This window comes from Phalacrocorax carbo, chromosome 3 (assembly GCF_963921805.1).
Source record: "Phalacrocorax carbo chromosome 3, bPhaCar2.1, whole genome shotgun sequence".
Taxonomy (NCBI): domain Eukaryota; kingdom Metazoa; phylum Chordata; class Aves; order Suliformes; family Phalacrocoracidae; genus Phalacrocorax; species Phalacrocorax carbo.
The window spans coordinates 68,576,839-68,595,365 of NC_087515.1; the positions used below are offsets into that span (position 1 = coordinate 68,576,839).

An 18,527-nucleotide genomic window follows, 5' to 3' on the forward strand; every position below is an offset into this window, starting at 1 on the left:
CAAAAAAGACTGCCTTCAATATCAGTGGTAGACAAAACCAAACGTTAATGCATTTACATGAAAAATAATGCAAGATTATAAACTGATGGAAACTCACCAAAACATGGCTGCTTAATATCTCCCTTTGCCCCACCATTAACGTTTTATCCCACCACTTTTATCTCATGCTGCATTTACGCCAAATTCTTTGTTTCTATGCTTTATAATAGCACCTACTTGTTTTTTACTTGCTGGGCACATTTCTGGCTGCAAAATTTCCCTTCAGGAACAAATTCTTCTATGGTACCATAGCGGTAACAGTTTTCACAGAAAACAAGTCCATCCATTTTTGCAGTTTCCTTCAACCTTGTGGGGATCCCTGTCTTTTCTGAAAAGGCTGCACAATGAAAAAAGTAACTTCACTTAGGTAGAGGTGATACATTTCCAACCATCCTCCGCAGGCCTTGCCAAGCAAACAGAAAAATGGAAGTCACGCCACTCTTGTTAGAATGAAGAACTGGGAGTTAGTGTCTCTATGGGGTCCATATTCCTTACAAGCAAGCTGGATATTCATATTGCAACACAAGAGGGAGGAATCCACCGATTTCATACTTCCGTCACCAGTGGTACATCGACACTGCTGCTTGTGGCTACTCACGGAAAGAGTGAATTTTGTGACAGGCACCACGCTGACTGCCCACAGAGGCACCACTGCATGGAGTCCGCCACCTCATCTCCAGCTGATGTGCCTCATTTTTGACCTATATATAGGGTCATTTGGGAAAAGGGTTTGGGTGGGAGTTATCTTTCAACAGGTGAACTTATTCCTGGAAGTGAGTCACTGACTACATTCTACAGTCTCTCACAGCAGTAGCCATTGCTCAACCTGCCTGACGTCTACCAGAAGTACAAAATCATTAATTTGTAATGAAGAAATTTTCAAATACCAAGTTACTCACTCATCCTAAGCTACAGTTTCCCCACCAGAGCCATGCAGCCTAGGAGAGGATGCCGTTTCTTTCACTTAAAGGCACTGACAACTTCCCCAACTCCTAGAGCAGTTTGTTGACTTTGCACCTCCTCCAAAAGGCAAATTTCAAGTCTAAATACTTTTGCTTGAGTGCTGTACTATCTTTGAAAGGAGAGTGAAATGAATTCTTGTGTGCAGACTATCTCCACTAGAAGAATATATCATTTACGTGCTATATTTACACTCCAGCATCATTAGTGATTCAAAACAACTATTTCCTCTCACAACTGAAAATTTTAGCAATATTTTTATCTTTGGGGAGCATCAAATTAATCAAGGACACTGTAAGGTAGTAGTAGGATGCTTACTTGTTATGTTTATGTGTCCATAAACACACTTTAATTCAGTAGCAACATTATTTTTTTAAGGTTTACCAGACCGTAGGGGATGAAGTTGTATGCTTTACTGTAAATAACTGATCTCTCAGTCTAAGGAGAGAACCTGTTGCCACTCTAATCACAGATTTGAATCTTGAATAAGTATCACTGCCTTGGAGACAGACCTACAGAACAGAGTAGCTGTGGTCTGAAGCTTCAGACCTCACAGCTGAGGCCCAAATTACTTTCTCACCCATAGGTGTAAATGTTTCACCTATTCACAAGAGTCCCACGACAATTAAGACTTAATGGTGGGAAGTAGCAGAGGAAAACTTTCACTGACCTTGCTTACTGTGCTTATAAAGATGATTAGGAGACCAAAATTTTAAGTCTGCTTTTCAAAGGAGTAACAGAATGTGTATTTTAAAACAATATTGATTAAATATAATATCAACAAGGAAAAATACCTAGGCAGTTGTAAGTAATCACAAAACCAGTTCTGATATTCTCTTTCCCTCTACTCCGTCATTGCTCGAGTCATGTATCAAAATTTTCAGAATTTATGACCATGTAAACTAATTTTCCTTGAACAAAAAAGATATTTCCTTACAACGGTATTTTAAATCCAGGAAACACCTTACTTGGCAGACAGATACTACAACTATTAGAATTTTATCATTCAAAATAAACATAAGTGGTTACTACACACTGATTTTAATACTGTAAAAAAGCATAGTCAGCAGGAACAAGGCAACAGTGCAGACATACACTGACATCGGTGGTAGCAGCTGAGCAGCAGCCAGTATCATGTGAAGGCAATTCACAGTGCGCAGTACTTTGGTCACAGATGAACTGCAGGCAGTTAGTAAAGTCTGTGGGCAGTATGGAGAACCAGCTCAACAAAAATAACGTCTAAAAAGTTCTCAATAATTTTAAGCAGGAAATTTACTACTTTGCGAATTAAATAGAGGGAAAATACTGATTCTAAACTTAGAAAAAATTACCTTTAGAAAAAATCATGGCTCTAATTGACCTTCAGATGTTAACAGAGGAATTATTTCCTTTTAACTTAAAATGCATTTATTTTCATACTTATTCACACCCCAAGAAACAGGTAACATCACCAGATATATTCTGTGCTTTAAAGCAAATAAGGTTTTGTTGGTTTTTTTTTATTCTGGGGGGCAATCTTTAAGAAAAACTGATATATTAAACAAAATACAGTCTACCACAGGAAATGTTTACCACCTCTTAACTGACCTTCTTGAGCAGTTGGAACCATCCAGGTTGTGGTAGCAGTCGCCTTTTTAACACTTTCCATCTCAGTTTCATCTGTAATCACTTCCAAGGCCCCAAATTCATTCACTCTAAACTGTAAGACAAAACAAATGGCATCAAGTACAGTAAAAATTTACTAATACTCTCTTACGCCATCTTCTTCTATTCACCAGGATAGTTTTTACATGGTGTCCTCACCATATTACCTAAGTTCTATGTGTTTCTGCTTATCCCCAAGGAATTGGAAACAAGCCTTTCTTGTTTCTATCAAGCAAAATGCAAACTCATTTTATTATCTAAAAATATTAATTTGCAACAGATATTGATACAGATGCCTCCACATGCAGATCAATATCTAACTTACATACAAGAATCAAAAAAACTGTAACAGAAACTGATGGGAAAATCTCTTAACTGAAAGCTTTTCATTGCCAGCAAAATAATGCACTCCAGTCGCCAAGTATTTTAGTCAAGGAAAAGGGAACTGAACATCAAATACAAATGCTTCACAGAGTACAGAAATTTCAGCATCCTCTGAAAACACAGTACTTCTCCACCGTAAAGTGCACATAAACAAACATCTCAAGGCAGTTTATGATCTGTTTAATTACATGCTGAATGTGATATTACTGTCAGCCAGAAGCAAGGCTCAACAATACCCCCCATGCTGTGCTTACACAAGAGCACCCGGAGTTACAGCCATCCTACTGCCAGCGGAAAAGTGTCTTCCAAGTGCCGCAATGATTACAGTGCTACCAGACGAAAATAAACTTCAGCTTCCCAGTCAGTATGTGGTTTGCAGGCCCAGCTGGCTACATGGGTTGAACTGAAGGCAGCGTTTTGTCCCAAATCGTCTGCTCTGAACAATGAATGAGTGTAACTCTCTGAGCTTTGCCACAGAAGACAGGTCTCTAGCAGTGAGGTGCTCTCACCAACAGGTATCAACAGAAAAAATTATGCCTGAGAGAGTTTTCAAAGCTCCCCAGCACCCACCTGCGAGGATATTCCTTCAGGGCAGTAGCATGAAGCCTATTTCTGTTTCTCTGGTCAGGCAAATTTACCTTGGGAAAATGAGAAAGGGAACAATGGCCTGGCACTACATTGATCTTCTCTGTGCCTCCAGAGGCTGCAGGATGAACTGTTCCCACTCACTTTGGACCCTGCTATGGTATAGCACATACCACAACAGCGTGCTTTCACCAATACGGTCCTTCCAGCCCCAGCACTTGCAAAGAGCCACCAGGTCCTAAGCAATGCAAGCAGCTCAGAAATAATAAGCTGAGGGGAGGGAGAGGAAGAAGAGGAGGACATCACACTGTCACATGACTTCTGAAGCCAAGATTTTTACTTGTCATCAGCTATGCTCACAACAGATACTCAAGTGTGAGCAAACTGTCGATACATCCATCTGGACTGAAAGACCAGGAGTTCTGCTTTGAAAGGCAATCAAATACAGTTACACCACATGCTCATACTCCAGTTTGTGGACAGACATTCACACCATTCAGCCCAAAGAAAAGCAGTGGAGTTACCATTCAGAAGAGGATCCTTGCGTTTTACAGGTGACTTATGCACCCAGCCTGGTTCATATTTTGGTTAACCTCATTTCTGCTATCGGTGCTTTGCTGCCTCTGAAATAGGTGGATGCCAGAGGGAAAACCTTCCTTGGTTCCAAGAGCTCTAACACTGCAACAGCCGGCTCAGCAAGCAGGCAGCGTAAAACACAGTGCTGCAGCCCACCAACCAACAGGTCACAGGGAGGTTACTAACCAGCTTCTGGAAACACTCTCTTGCACCTTCATACAGCATCACCCGGAGCACACAGACACCAAAGGTATTTCTGAACAGTCCAACTAATACCTGGGTTACTACTGCATGATCCAACTGATATTCAGCCTGGACTCTACACGTATGTTCCTCCTCTACCTGGTCCTCCCATGGTATGCAAGGAGGTCACCCTAGCCAGTGCAGCAACCTGTCAGCCTTTCTGGCTTGAGGGCTGATTGACAGGCATCAAATGATGAAAGACAGACAACTGCAGGGAAGGCTGTTCCCAGCTACTCTTTCACTGGAGGTTCTTCACCATAGCGAGAGCCTAACCATTAAGGAAGCAGCTCTTCAACAGTAAGGCCACCACACTAAGATGGCTCAGTGATGGAGAGTAACCACTTGCTACTGTCTTAGCAGGCAGGAGGGCGCAACAACGCTCCCGGGCCAGCTGCCTTGTCTGACCTCTGTATCTCCCGTTTTTGACCACAGCCTCGCCCCTATCAGTGTCAGAGGCCTCCAGAGGCCTCCAGGTCCTGTTTGGACACAAATGTGAAGCAGATATGTATGCTTTCACTCACTACTTCCCCAGCTACAGCTTCAGCATTACTGTGCATGCTGAGCTCTCTGTAGGTGACCAGAAAACATGCCTCAGACCTGGGAAGTCATACTATGGTTTTAGCTGGGGAGGAAAGCAACACAAAACTTGTGACAGAGGTTAACTGCTTAAAATCAGGATAAAGAGGTGTACAAAGCAGCATGCTGCACCAAGCCATCACAGGATAAGAGCTGCCAGAGCAACAGGCCAACTAGTGTCTACCATTGGAAGCATGACAAAAAGGGACCTAGATTCATGGTGGTTTATGTGTCCATGAAAAAATTCAACACTTTCGTAAGCCTCTTCTACTTAGAAAGCAGGGGACAAAAGAACCAAAGGTAAAGGTTCTGTTATAATATTTCCTCTATTTTTGGTGATCCAAGCTAACATACAGTAAGAGCAGTCCTCTTGTATACTTCCCTAAGTGTCTTGACAGTCTGGAAGTTTGCAGCAGGAGATATGGAGGGAAGGAAACAGTGCCACTGAGCTAACTTCTGAGGATGGATCCATAGCTTTCTGAGAAGTAAAAATTTGTTTTTAAATCACAAAACTCCTTAAGTAAATATATAAATTTACATTGGATGAAGGGATTTTCCTTAAACCTGTCTTCATTAAAGGAAACAGTAAAACTCCCATTGATGGAAACAAAGTCAGGCCAACACCAAGTACTTTTAAAATAATCTCACAAAGCAGCCTTATTTTTGTCACTTCAATGTTTAGAAGACAATAAACTATAAAGCTTGTTGGGTATGAATGTAATCCACTTGACTTTCATAGAACCCCTGTTTGCAAATTCTAAGTAACCTCTTAAGAATGTAACTCCCTATCCCACCCAATGGAGTCAATGGGCTTAAAAGATCAGAAGGCAAAGAAGAGAAATAAACCTCAACAACTTTGATAAGGGAATCCACAGTAGGATAAACAGAAATAAATATAATATTTCTATAGAAAATTTAACTTACAAATTTTCACATACAGGTGAGCAACAATGGCAAAAATACCATTTTCAAGTTACTGCAGTTCTTTTGACACAAATGCATCATAAACTGAGTTGGCAGGACGAGTCCAACTGTTAGTGGGTAAGTATATAACACAGAACATACTTAGCTTCCTTGTTTAGCAGTTTCCACAATGATGAAAAGAGAATTAAACCGCAGCTTCCATTTAAACATCATTAGAGATTCCTTCCACTCAGAGCTGAGATACATTTTCACATTCTTAGGAAATGATGACCTGATATAGCAGGACTTCAGCTTATATGACTGACAATTTAAACCCCAGGAACATTTTAATATTCATTCAACAAATAAAAAACACACTGAGGGAAATCAAGGCTTAAATAGATAATAATAAAACATTATAAATAATTTCTGAACCATTTCTTTCTGTCCACATGCGAAGTTCTTCTACAGGGATCAAAATTACTATGAATAAACATTTTTTAAAAGTTTAATATTGCATTGAAATTTACATAGGACCAGAACAAGTATCATAAGCCACTGAGATGAAGCCTTTGTTTATTGCAGGCAATAGTATCACACTTGTTTCATGTTTCAGCTGCAATGGAGAAGCAGACAGATTGTCCGTTACCAGTGCCCCTACTGGAAGTCCATTCCTGAATTTCTTTCTCAAAAAACCTTATTTTAACTTTTCATTTTCATCTATTCATAGTCAGTTTATACCCATTTGTTCTTAAGCCAACATTACCCTCTAGATTACATAGGTCTAGAATCCTAGCACTTACTCTCTGGGTATACATTCAAAGCAAGGAATTATGTACCCCTAGAATTATTTTTATTAGACTAAGCATAAGCTCCTTCTGTTCTTCTTGTGAAAATGGTGCTCCATCTTCTTGATTAGCCCATCATTGTTTGCCCACCATGTACTGGGCTCAACCACTGAAATTCACTTTTTCCCTGTGAACATGACTAAGCGTAACACCGCAGGTGGACTTCTGTTGTCCCTCCTCCAATGGCTTTAGGACCTTTTAATTTCTCATGGAAGTTCTTTGCCTTATCATGTAGGCTGGAAGGCACCCTGTAGTTTTATGTAGGGGGAATTATACATTAAAAGGCCTTCAGTTCTCCTTCTCCACGTTTCATAAAAATACTCTGTGTATCTGTCACTATGCGGGATAAATTTGCAAACAATGCAAAATGTCTACCATATTGCAGGTTAATTCTTAGAAACACAAACCTACTGGGAAGAAATATATATGATCTAGCGTCAAATTAAGTCCCCGATGTTGCATGTGTCTAATTCAGAGCAAAAAAAAGATCAGACTATCTCCGTTTGCTGTTACTTGTGCCCTCTGAGAATGTACAAGATCTTATCACTACCCCCAGAGATCAAATCAGAATAAAGGCTACTATTGTTTTCTACAAGGTAAAAATATTATTTGGGAGAACAGGCAGAAATAAAAAGGAAGAAAAAGGTAGAACAATTGAAGTACAAAGGACAAAAAAGAAGAAAAAAACCCCACGCATCTTAATGCACAGCTTTAAAATAAATGAAAAAACCATCCAACACTACCATCTACTGGGCAAGATAAGGACAAAGAGTTCATTGCGATAAAGACAACTGCTGCATTCAGTCAGTAACTTCAGGAATAAAACTCATCTTGAACCCCCAACAGTGCTATTGTGGACTAGCTCAGAAGAAACCTGCAAAATTTATACTATCCAAAACAAAAGTAAACTGGGTAAACACTCTTTATGCCTGTGAAGGGACTAAACTTTTAAGTAGCAGAGTTACACAGCAGTTTGTCAAGAGGACCGAGACCTGGGGCTCCAGTGATACAAGCCAAAGAACTACACTCAGATCTCTGGTCAGCAGTTATCATCATTCTTGATTTTAACTACCGTTTAATCACAGTGATTTCAGTGGGACGGCTCAGATAAATCAGAGCCTTTCTGGCATCTTATAGCTCCTCCTCTCTTTAAAGCAAAGGAATCACCTATTGTTGCATTGTCCAACCACATCCTGCTATATGCCAAACTATTTTTTACATATTATTTAAGTTGAATAAGTTATTAAATGCCAGAACTTGTCCATTCAACCATTCTCCTCTTCTCTGTCTGTGTGATACAGTCTTTACATGCACCATCACATACTATTTTTTCCACAGAACCCCTGCCCCAGGCAGGGTCTGGATAGCATTCAGAAAATGAGGCAGCTGTTGGGTCTTTTTATACGATTTCTTCAAGCAGTAAAGCCAGTCTTATTTACTCTACAAGGTTTGAAAGTAGAATGACTGTTTATTTAAAAAAAAAAAAAACAACAAAAAACCAACACTGAAATAACAAAAAGCATGCATCTAAAAAGGCTTCAGGCACTCTAGCAATTACTGTTACAATGCAGAGCAAAGTAATTCCTGAAACAAACCCCCTGTTCTCAGCTACTTACAAAAGAAAACAAAAAATATCTCTTCGTAGCTCTTCATCCTTCAAGTACTCTGCTCCCAGCTTACTTCAAAGCACTCAGTAAGCATGTGACCCCGATGCTTGCCTGGTCACAAAATTTTGACTCTTTCAGGGATGCTGTAGGTTAGGGGAATGTGTCCCTGCACCTGGCTGTTCCCTTTTTTTAATGATGAGAAGTGATCCTGACTGCACGCTCCTGCCCTGGGAAGTACAGCAAAAGACAAACAACTTACATAGGATCCCAGGCTATTTAGGGCTCCCTAAATCATAATCAGCAGAGATTAAATTCCACACCATGACCAACGGGCAGGGCCAGACCCCCTCCCACTGGAATGATGCTGTCAGCAAGAAAGGCAAGCACTTCAAGCAATCTTCAATTGATTTTAAGATGCTTTAGTAGCACTGCAATAGGCTAATGCTGAAGTAAGGAGGAAGAGAGAACAATTTGCATCCAAAAGGATAGGTTTTTTCCTATCTGGGCAGGCACAAGCAGGAAAGGATTACTATCAAATTACAACCTTCCAAAAGATATTAATAATAGAAACATTCTCTCGTCACTTCTGAACTGAAACCTTAGGTACCACTGATACCTCAGTCTTGTCTGCAGTAATGTTTATCTACTTTATTCTTAGACACTCCTCAGGCTCTCCCAACCCCCCTCCTCCGCCCCGAGTGCTCAAGAATTATCTTAGTACCAGAGGGCTTTTCAATTATTTCTCTCCACTACAAACTCAGTCTGCCTTATTATCTCCACTTGAGTAAGAAATTGCACCTAAACAGACTTTCTTAAGGTGACATATAAATCAGCGACAGAGCCAGAAGTCAAGGCCTGCCAAGACAACACTTATTGATCCAGAAGTTGACCTAAAAAGCAACCTTGGCTTTGAATTATTTTGGCCAGAATATTTCTGAATACCAAACACTAATATCTCATGGGGAACCCAAGCAAGAGACAAATAAAAAATGAATGGCTACCTGCCAAAGTTTTGGTTCCAGTGAGTTGTTCGGCACCGCAACAGGAAGGCTGTGGTAGAAACAAGTGCAGAGCTAAGCTTTCCTGTGTGGGATTTACCTGCATTAATCACAAAACTATTCATTTTCCTCCCTGAAATCCTCTGCCCAGTTATTTACAAGTCTAACAGCATCTACAGCAACTGATGTGGTAGATTTTGCAGTAAAATAGCATGTGATCACATAAGAGAAGACTCTACCATGACTAAACATGAGGAAGATTAAAGATCCAACGGCAAACTTAATTCCAGCATTTATTGGCTTTGGAGTTTCAGGTATATCAATAGTAAAATTTCATTTTTGGTCTTCTTTTTAATAAGGTAAAATAATTTTATGACAATGCAAAATTTTAACCAGAAATCTATGGCAATGAAGCATGGCATGAGCTAATTAATTACATTAGACTGCAACAGAAGAAAGTTATCTCCATGTGGAAAAGACCAGGCCACTAGGTACATCTGCTGGGGCCCATACATGGTCACAGAAAGTCTATTCTGCCTTGCCTTCTCCTCCCTGTACTGCTCCATGCCAGCTTCCCTGAAAGGAACTCAGCTTCTCTCTAGAATAACACCTTCCCAGTGGAGGCAATGATTTAACCGGTTCCCTGTAGCTGACGTTTCCCATGGACACTCTCGGGGACTCTCCTGAGAGAGAAATGCTCCCCAGATTCAGTGCAGCACATGCCACTGTGTGAGGGCAGAACTAGCTTTGCACTAAAAAAGCACTGTAGTTAGTTATTGCCTGAGACGCTACCAGTATTTCTGCCATAGAACGTATAATGAACTGTGAAAAAAAATCAGTTGTTTTCAAAATGTTAATTATCTCAAGGAAACTTGAATACAATCTCAGAATGGGCAGGTGAAAGAATGCACTTTGCTGCCTTGAGCTGTTGCACCTACACATCCAGAAACACAGCACTCTGAATCACCATCAAGCACAGCTGGAAATACCAAGCACCACTGATCATTATTCCACCACTCATGTTCTACTATTACATTTGGTTTCCTGCAATATTGGCTGCCCAACTTTATTTACAGGTTAATTCCTTCATCATCAAATTTATTTCTATGTTTTTTTTCCATTCAAGGACAATTTGCAAGCTGGAAATAATGACCAAAAGTCTGTCCATGAAGTATATAACAGCTCTCTTTCCAAACACAAGCACTAGAAAACTCATTACAAAGTACTTCATAAACTTCTGTCACTGCAGTAGGAAGTGACTGTAAATTATTACAGCTTTTCCAATTTAATGAGTACATTTAAATCTTGAAGTGATGGTGTTACTGCCTGCACTCGGCACAGAGATTTAAAAAAAAAAAAAAACCAAACAGGAAAAAAAGAACAGTATTTCACATTTACATTCACACCATGCAGAGTAACTCGTAAGCACTGATGTTTTTCAGATGAGCATACATTACTTAGCCTGCCACATGAAGGCATTCTGTAATTTGTAAACTATTTTAAACTCTACTGGAATTCAAGTTTTCTGTTTTATTTAAACATCTTGAAAGAACTAATATACGAAGCTAAAATTTTTGTTCTCAGTCTTCGGTGCATCATACTGTATAATTTTTAATTCTCCCTACCCCCTGTATAATTTGAAATTCTAGCATTTTCCACAACCACTCACTATTTATCTGTCACACAGCATGCTCAAAGCAGCGTTCAAAAAGTATTAACTGTTTTATGACTATTTTTGCTAAAGAGTTTTAATGAAATCTGTGTGAGGATGTATTTCCACAGCCTTCTCCAACTATGGGTGACAAGACTCTTAACAATTAACACTGCAAAAAATCATGGGAAAGGAACATTTTCAGCATTTTACCAGTGTGGAAACAGATGTAGACATAAGAGACCATGGCATGGCTGAGAAGAGAGGCTCCGCATCTGACTCTGCTGCCTTGCTTTGATTAGTCAGGGGAGTGCCCCCCGGTGAGGCCTATCTCAGTAAGGCCTGGTAGGCATGAAACTGCCCACAGGACTTCATAACAAAAAGAAATAATGCAGTTTCCTATTTCTCATTTAGTTGTTCTTCTAGGCCTTAAGAAAAGTCCTGTTTAGGCAATAATAAGAAAATACTGAGAAAAGCTATTTGTAAATGTTTCAAGCATTTTACACTACTTACAGTAGGTTTTCTTACCAGCTTTTATTCCTAGAGGAACTTACATTCACAAAAATGAAGTGATTCTTAAAAGAACACCGTTGCTCACATATACTTGCCTGATAATCTGAGGAGGCTGGATATCAATATAGCACACAAGAAAAGAGATTTCTTTAAAAGTGCATATGTAAAAATAAGCATGAAACTTCATCATGCAAGCAGTAGAGACAAGCAAATGCCATATGATTTACATTACTAAAAATAAGGACTTAAGTAGGTAACTCCCCAAAACGTCTATATTAAAAAGCAGCATTTCAACATTTTGGCATACGTTTAACTTAAAATATGCTCGTACAATACAGTTTACCAAATCTGACTGTTCAAAGACAATTTTCCCCAATATCTTATGAAAAGGCCACATGTGAGAATGCAAGCAATACATTGTCTGCAATGAATAGTTCCGCTATTGCTTATTATTTATTATAAAAAACCCAGGGACTCTAATCTATTACCAACCTATAAAAATAGAATCTTTGGATTTGTGCATCTCACTACTACAGTGCTTTCACTGGAATTTTCAACTGCATTTCAATGTAAATACATGCCAATGGTTTGATATCTTTAGTAGAACACGTCTATTATAATTTTGGAAAGACGCATGCAAGCTTAGAAGAAGTAACTGCTATGTAAGGCCACTTTCTTTAGGTTCAGGATACAGTATTAAAATACTCTATTATGAGGACATTTCAGGTAAACCACCTACATTAACCCTATTCTGAGAATACTACAACGAGCATAACATATATTCCACAATCACATTTATAGTTTCAAGGGATTACTCACCCTTTTAATCATCAGTATTTAGAAGGAGCCCTGAAAAATTAGTTGTTACAATTATCTCAAAAGCTTAAAAATTCTTACTATTCTAACGACTCAAAATGTTTTGGTATCTATACAAACGCCTAGTCTTTCACCGAGTCTTGATGTTCCCTGGCCCAGTGAGCTCCTCAGGCTAATTCTGCACTGTAAGAAAACATTCTTCCTTCAGTCAGTGTTAGAATGGCTCCCTTTCAATTTCATCCAGTAAACCCTGGCTTTTGTATTTAAAAACAACAACAAAAAAAAAACCAGACCAGACTGAGTTGACTAGCAAATTCTCTCCGTAACTTTCATCATTCTGCATACATTACCACTGCACCTCTGACTCGGCCTTCGCCAATGCCCGAGACAAAGAAAGAAGCTCTGTCCAAAAAAATAAAATACCTGTTTGTTTAAACAAAGAAACAAACAGAAGAGCAACCTTAAAATGAAGCTCATGCTTTCCTGAACAGGACATAGTTAAGAACCTTCTCACATCATTTCTTGAAGTTACCCTCAGCTACACCTCCCAGTTCTTTGCCTCACTTTGCATGGAAGCCTTCCCATCCCTCTACTAATTTATGACCCCACCTTTGCTTTGGTTTTGTTTATTTTGACATAGGGTAACCAGAACTGAACAAAGCATGTATCAGTGATTTATATGAGAATATTATATTTTCCTGCATTGTTCCCTTTTGCATTCCTCAAACATTTCAATATTCTGTTTGCCTCTCACACAATGTTGCTTATTAAAGGGGAAAAGAAATTTAAAAGCCTGGACTTTTTTAAAAAAATACAGAACTGGTCAGGGATGTGGAGGCTGATGGTAGCCTTGGCACCAGCAACCACAAGATGGTGAAGTATGAAATCCTGAAAGAAGTGATCAAAACAAATACTGAAATAGCAGCACTGGACTTCAGGAGAGGCAGATCTTGGCTTGTTCAGAGATCTGCTTGGCAGGATCACACAGAAGACATCTTTAAAGGGTAAATGGGCCCAGGAGATCTGCATATCTCTCCAGGGACCTCATACCAGCAGAATGATGCATGCCAATGTGCAAGAAGTTAAGCAAATGTGGATGAAGGCCAACATGAATGAACTAGGGCTCCTGGCTTACTTCAAATGGGAAAGGAAGTAAGCAGGTGAAACTGGGGAAATGTTGTATAGAGAAGGTATATAGTGATATTGCTGTAGCGTCCAATGATGGAATGAGGAAACCCAAAGCTCAGCTGGAGAAGAAACTAGCAAAGGCTTCTATATATGTACAGACAGCAAAAGTGAATTACCAAATTGGAGTTGCTATTCAGAAAAACCTCGGCATGCTGAAGAAGCGGGCTAACAAGATGAAGGTCTACAAAAGCACGTGTGAGGTCCTGCACCTGGGATGGAACAGCTGCATGCACCAGGACAGCCCGGGGACTGACTATTTGAAAACAGCTTTGCTGAAGACCTAGGAGTTGAACATGAGTCAGGATTGTGTCCTGGCAGCAAAGAAGGCCAGAAGCATCCTGGGCTGCTCTAGCAAGAGGGTAACCAGCAGGTCGAGGGAACTGATTATTTCCCTCTATTCAATACTGATGAGACCGTACTCAGGCTACTGTGTCTAGTACAAGAAAGACACTCACATACTGGAGCAAGTCCAGCGTATGTCCACCAAAAGAAATCAGGGCTGTAGCAAATGACAAGCAAGAAGCAGCTGAGTAAACTTGTTTGTCCAGTTTTAAGAGCAGGAGAAATTTTACTCCTGTCTTCCAGTACTTAATGGGAGGATATAGAGGGGATGGAGCCAGGTCCTTCTCAGATGTGCACAGTAAAAGGACGAAAGACGACGGGCACAAGCTGTAAGAAGATAAATTCCAACAAAGTATCCATAAAAGGAAAAAAATCACTATGAGGGTGGTCAAATGCTGGAAGAGGTTGCCCAGAGACATTGTGGTGTTTCCTACCCTGGAGATAACCAAACCCATACTGAACAAGGCCCTGAGCAACCTCATGTAAGATGGCCTGAGTTCTGCAGTGCTCAGAGACGGTGTTCTGAGGTCCTTTCCAAAGAAAAATATTCTGTGACTCTATTCTATGGTTCTGTGACTTAAAACAAAACAAAACAAAAAAACCAACACAAAACCACACCACAACATTTATGTCCTGAATGTCAAACATTTTTTTGACTCTTCAACAAAAGAAATTGCATCAGGCACCAAGGGATATAAAGTTCTTTTGAAAAACACCTATGTTCTTGTGAGATTCCCTTCAAAAAATAAACTATGAGAAAACGTCATCAATGTTAGTCTAAATGGAATGATATGAAAATATTGACTATAATCAACAGGAAACAGGTGCAAGTCTCTAATATCAAAATTGTATTTTTAGCTAACGCAGCAGAGGACATCTTCTGATGACACAGTAAAAAGTATCAAATAAAGAAATACATAAAATGCTTTGAAAACAAAATAAAATTGTTATCATTCATTTCAGGAAATACAACCAGTGTGAAAAATGTAATTGAAAGTACTATTTCAGTATCATTCAAATTTCTAAACTACGCCAAGCTCAGAAGCACTCACTTTATTCATTTTTCTAGACACCCACATGACAAAAGCACAGCAAAAATAATCTATTTATAGAAATAAAAAGAACTAGGAGTATGAGACCATGAGAGTCAATGACAATATAAAGATTCTTAGTGATACAGTAATAGAATGCTCTAAGAGGACTGAATTTTCACACTTAACTTTTGAGATTTCTTTGGATTGTGTGCACTTGATTACTTCTGTCTATATAGTGAGGCAGCGCTAATTTATGCCTTCCTATGGGGATGACGGCTGCCTGTGCCAGCACCAGAAACTGAATCAAGAAACTCCAGAGCTAAAAGCTAACAGGCTGCAGTCTCTTAACTCAGAGCTGCAGATTAATGTTTTATTCATAAAAGCAGATACCTACACACCAGCTTGTGAAATGCATTCTTTTGACATTTAACATTTTTATTTTGCTTATTAAAAAAATTACATATCTTACCTTTAGGTCACTTCCTGGCAAAGTACCTATGCCATCCTTCCAGTCCATAGCACTAAATACATCAAACTCTTGACCATTTCCACTAGAGGCAGATTCATTCATGATGCATGTACTAAAAAAAAAGATTAAAAAATAAAAAGATTTTATCTGAAAGTGCTATAAGTGGTTTAATGCTTATATCACCAGACATTTCTTCAAACACACTTAATAGTTTAGTATCAAATGCTTCTCTCAGCACACTGGCAACATGGACAGCTGATGACAATGCTGATAATACACACTAATGTAATAAAACCAAGGGGAAATCTTTTGAAAACCTTAAAAAATAATACCTGCTTTATAAACTAGGAAGCTATTAATGAGGCTTAATTGGAGAGAAATGAAAAATTTCAAACCTCAAATAAGTTGACACGGGGAAAACATACCTCAAGTACACCTAAGAAAAACATTTGTTCTAGGGAAGGCAAGACATGAGTCCATGTGTGTAATAAATACACTAAGCACTGATTAACAGAGTTGCTTTACCTTACTCTCAGATAACATGCTGATGTGAATGCTTCACCCAAGTTCATATTACAATTTCAAAATTAATTTGGAACTGTCTTTCATTTTCACTGTCTGACTCGCGACACCCAGACATTCCTTGTCTGTTTCCATATAGTTTCACTAAATTTTGATCTGCATTTGTAAAATTTATTTACTTGTAGAGAAACACAAATACACCAGAGAGAACTACTGCTTCACAAGACTTTATTTTACTGGATCTCTCTGTTTCAGAATAGTGATAAGAGAGGAGAGAATATTTCTCTCCAGAAACAGAGGATTTGGACACCCTCTTCCGCAGCAAGAGTTTCTGCCAAATAATTTGCACAAGCAATACAAGTACATAACACTTCCCACTGACCCCTGGCTTTGGCCCACCACTTGCCACTGCCACAAAGCCAGCATCAGTTGCACTGAACTCGAATGTCGCTAGCAGCCAGTAGTGACTACCAACAACTTCCTCCTTTCCACTTCTTACAAACACAGCAATCTTTAAATCTGTGGCCTGGCACCTAATTTACTATTTGTTCAATGTGAAATCTGACTCATTCATTTTCTTTCTGAAGAACTTCTGCGCTATGCCTAGTGGCTGAAACAATTTCCCGCAAAATTAGCTCTGTCTTCAGTTTGTGAACTATTAGCAAAAGCTCACCCCTTTTCAAATTTACACTTTCCAAACTTTTTAACAAATACTTTCTAAGACTCATACTCCTACCGCAGATTGCAAACTTCTACTGCAAGTATCAGTATTTGAAATTCAAATAGGTAGAGAGCTTCCTCAGTGCTTGACCTTGTTTTCCAAAATCTAATTTCTAACTTAGGTCTCACTCCCAAAATCTGCAAATATCTATTAATACTCTCTGGAAATCTGGAATTTCCACAAAAAAGACTGAGTGATGTTTCTTCACTCACAGATACCAGAAAAAGATGCAAACCAAGCAGAAGGAAACTCAGGTCATCTAGAAGCTTTTTACTGAAAGCTTGAGGAGAAAAATGCTTCGCCATTTAACTCTGTTGTGTGAAAAATAATTTAATTCGCATTTTTGTCATCAGAAAAATTGTACCGATCACTGTAACACCACCACTACAGACAGATACTACTCTGGTTTTGGATCCACAGTGTGGACTCCCTTGTATTTCTCCTTGGTTTCTTCCTCGTTTCTAGCAGAATTCTTTAAAACCCTGAGCAGTATCTTACTCCACAAGTACTTTCGTTACACTACAGCCACTTCACAGTATCAACAGGATGACAGGAGCTGGACCTCAATCAGTAACCACTGCTTAGGGTGAGAGCTTCTGCATTCCCCTTCATTTTATATGACGGGTAGGGTTCACAGAAGGATCTTTGAGGAAGCTTCATGTATTTCACATGACAAGTTTAAAGAAAGAAGAACCACATGATTCAATGTGTCTTTTCCACCTACAATTTCAGTAATCATCTATGACAAAGTATTGAAAACCATACCATCAATGCACAAAAATTAATTTTAAATATGTCAACAAACCTACGCAAATTCAGTGCAAACTGAGAAACTCCCCAAAGGCGTGAACCTTATCTTTTAAAATCACTCCTGGGCAAAATCTACCACCCTACCCTAGGGCAGCTCCTGCAATACAACTTGGATGATCTGTTTGACCCAAGAGCACGGTACATCACAGAGCTTAAGCCCACCAAGCATCCAGCCTTCCACACTGCAACAGATCAACTCAAGCAGGCTTCCACCAAACTGAACAGCAGCACGATGGCAGAAGCGCAGGCCTTCTCTCAAGAACACAAGACCCAAGCTGCTAAGGAGTAGCTGAAAAATTGGATCTATCCAGAAACCCGTGAAATTTTAAGGACATGTAACATGCTGGTTTAAGCACATTGGTGTAACGAGCTCCCTGCGATTAGCCTGGCTAAGCAAACACAGAGCTGTGCTCTGTATTAACCGAAGTTTCTAAGAAATCTTACATTACCACCCTATTTAGAGGACACTTCACTCAGCACTCCTGTGGTTTACTTATTGTAGAAAACATGTTCCAGTGGTTTCTGCAGAAGGCATGACAGAGGACAGGAAGAGAAAGGGAGGCTGTGGGGAAACGCTTCCTCGCAGCAGCCGCTGTCCCACAGAGTGAGGAGCAGCGGACAGACGCTCCGTCTGATGCCGGCCTCTCTGATAGTGCCACTCCCGTTATAAACACGCTTTGTAAGAGAAACAGTTGGAAAAACTGACATAGGGGGGAAAAAAAAATCTTAACAGCCTAGCCTACTTAGGCAGGATGTAAACTGTGAAAGTAAAATAAAAAAATTGGTAAGAGAAATGCTCAGGGCATATTTCTCTCAAGAAAACATATAAATTTTAACTTAATTACACCTAACAAAGTTTCCTCAGGTAACAATCAGCAATAATGATGTATTCTATTGTTTGATAAGGTATTCATCATATTTTTCCTTTCAAAATTAACTCAACATCAAAGGCACAATCTGTACTTTCACATTCTGCAGCCTTCAGAAGTGTTCTTGGTGGGGATGAAAAGGTCACAGGGCAATGCAGATAGAAATGAATTTACCAAAAGGAATTACATTTAACAAAATCTCTGTTTCCAGTTTTGCTGAGTTTGAACA

At 39.4% G+C, this 18,527-nt stretch overlaps 1 protein-coding gene across 8 annotated transcripts in view; it reads right to left on the reverse strand.

Moving 5' to 3' along the window:
- Window positions 1-18,527, reverse strand: part of L3MBTL3 (L3MBTL histone methyl-lysine binding protein 3) — an 85,562-nt gene that overhangs the window by 59,804 nt on the left and 7,231 nt on the right. For all 8 annotated transcript variants that reach the window (XM_064447301.1, XM_064447306.1, XM_064447305.1 and 5 more), the window contains 3 exons: window positions 15,377-15,488; window positions 2,587-2,698; window positions 217-376 (listed from right to left, as the gene is read on the reverse strand). In XM_064447301.1, the coding sequence (XP_064303371.1) occupies window positions 217-376; window positions 2,587-2,698; window positions 15,377-15,488 (384 nt within the window). The remainder of the gene's footprint in view (window positions 1-216; window positions 377-2,586; window positions 2,699-15,376; window positions 15,489-18,527) is intronic.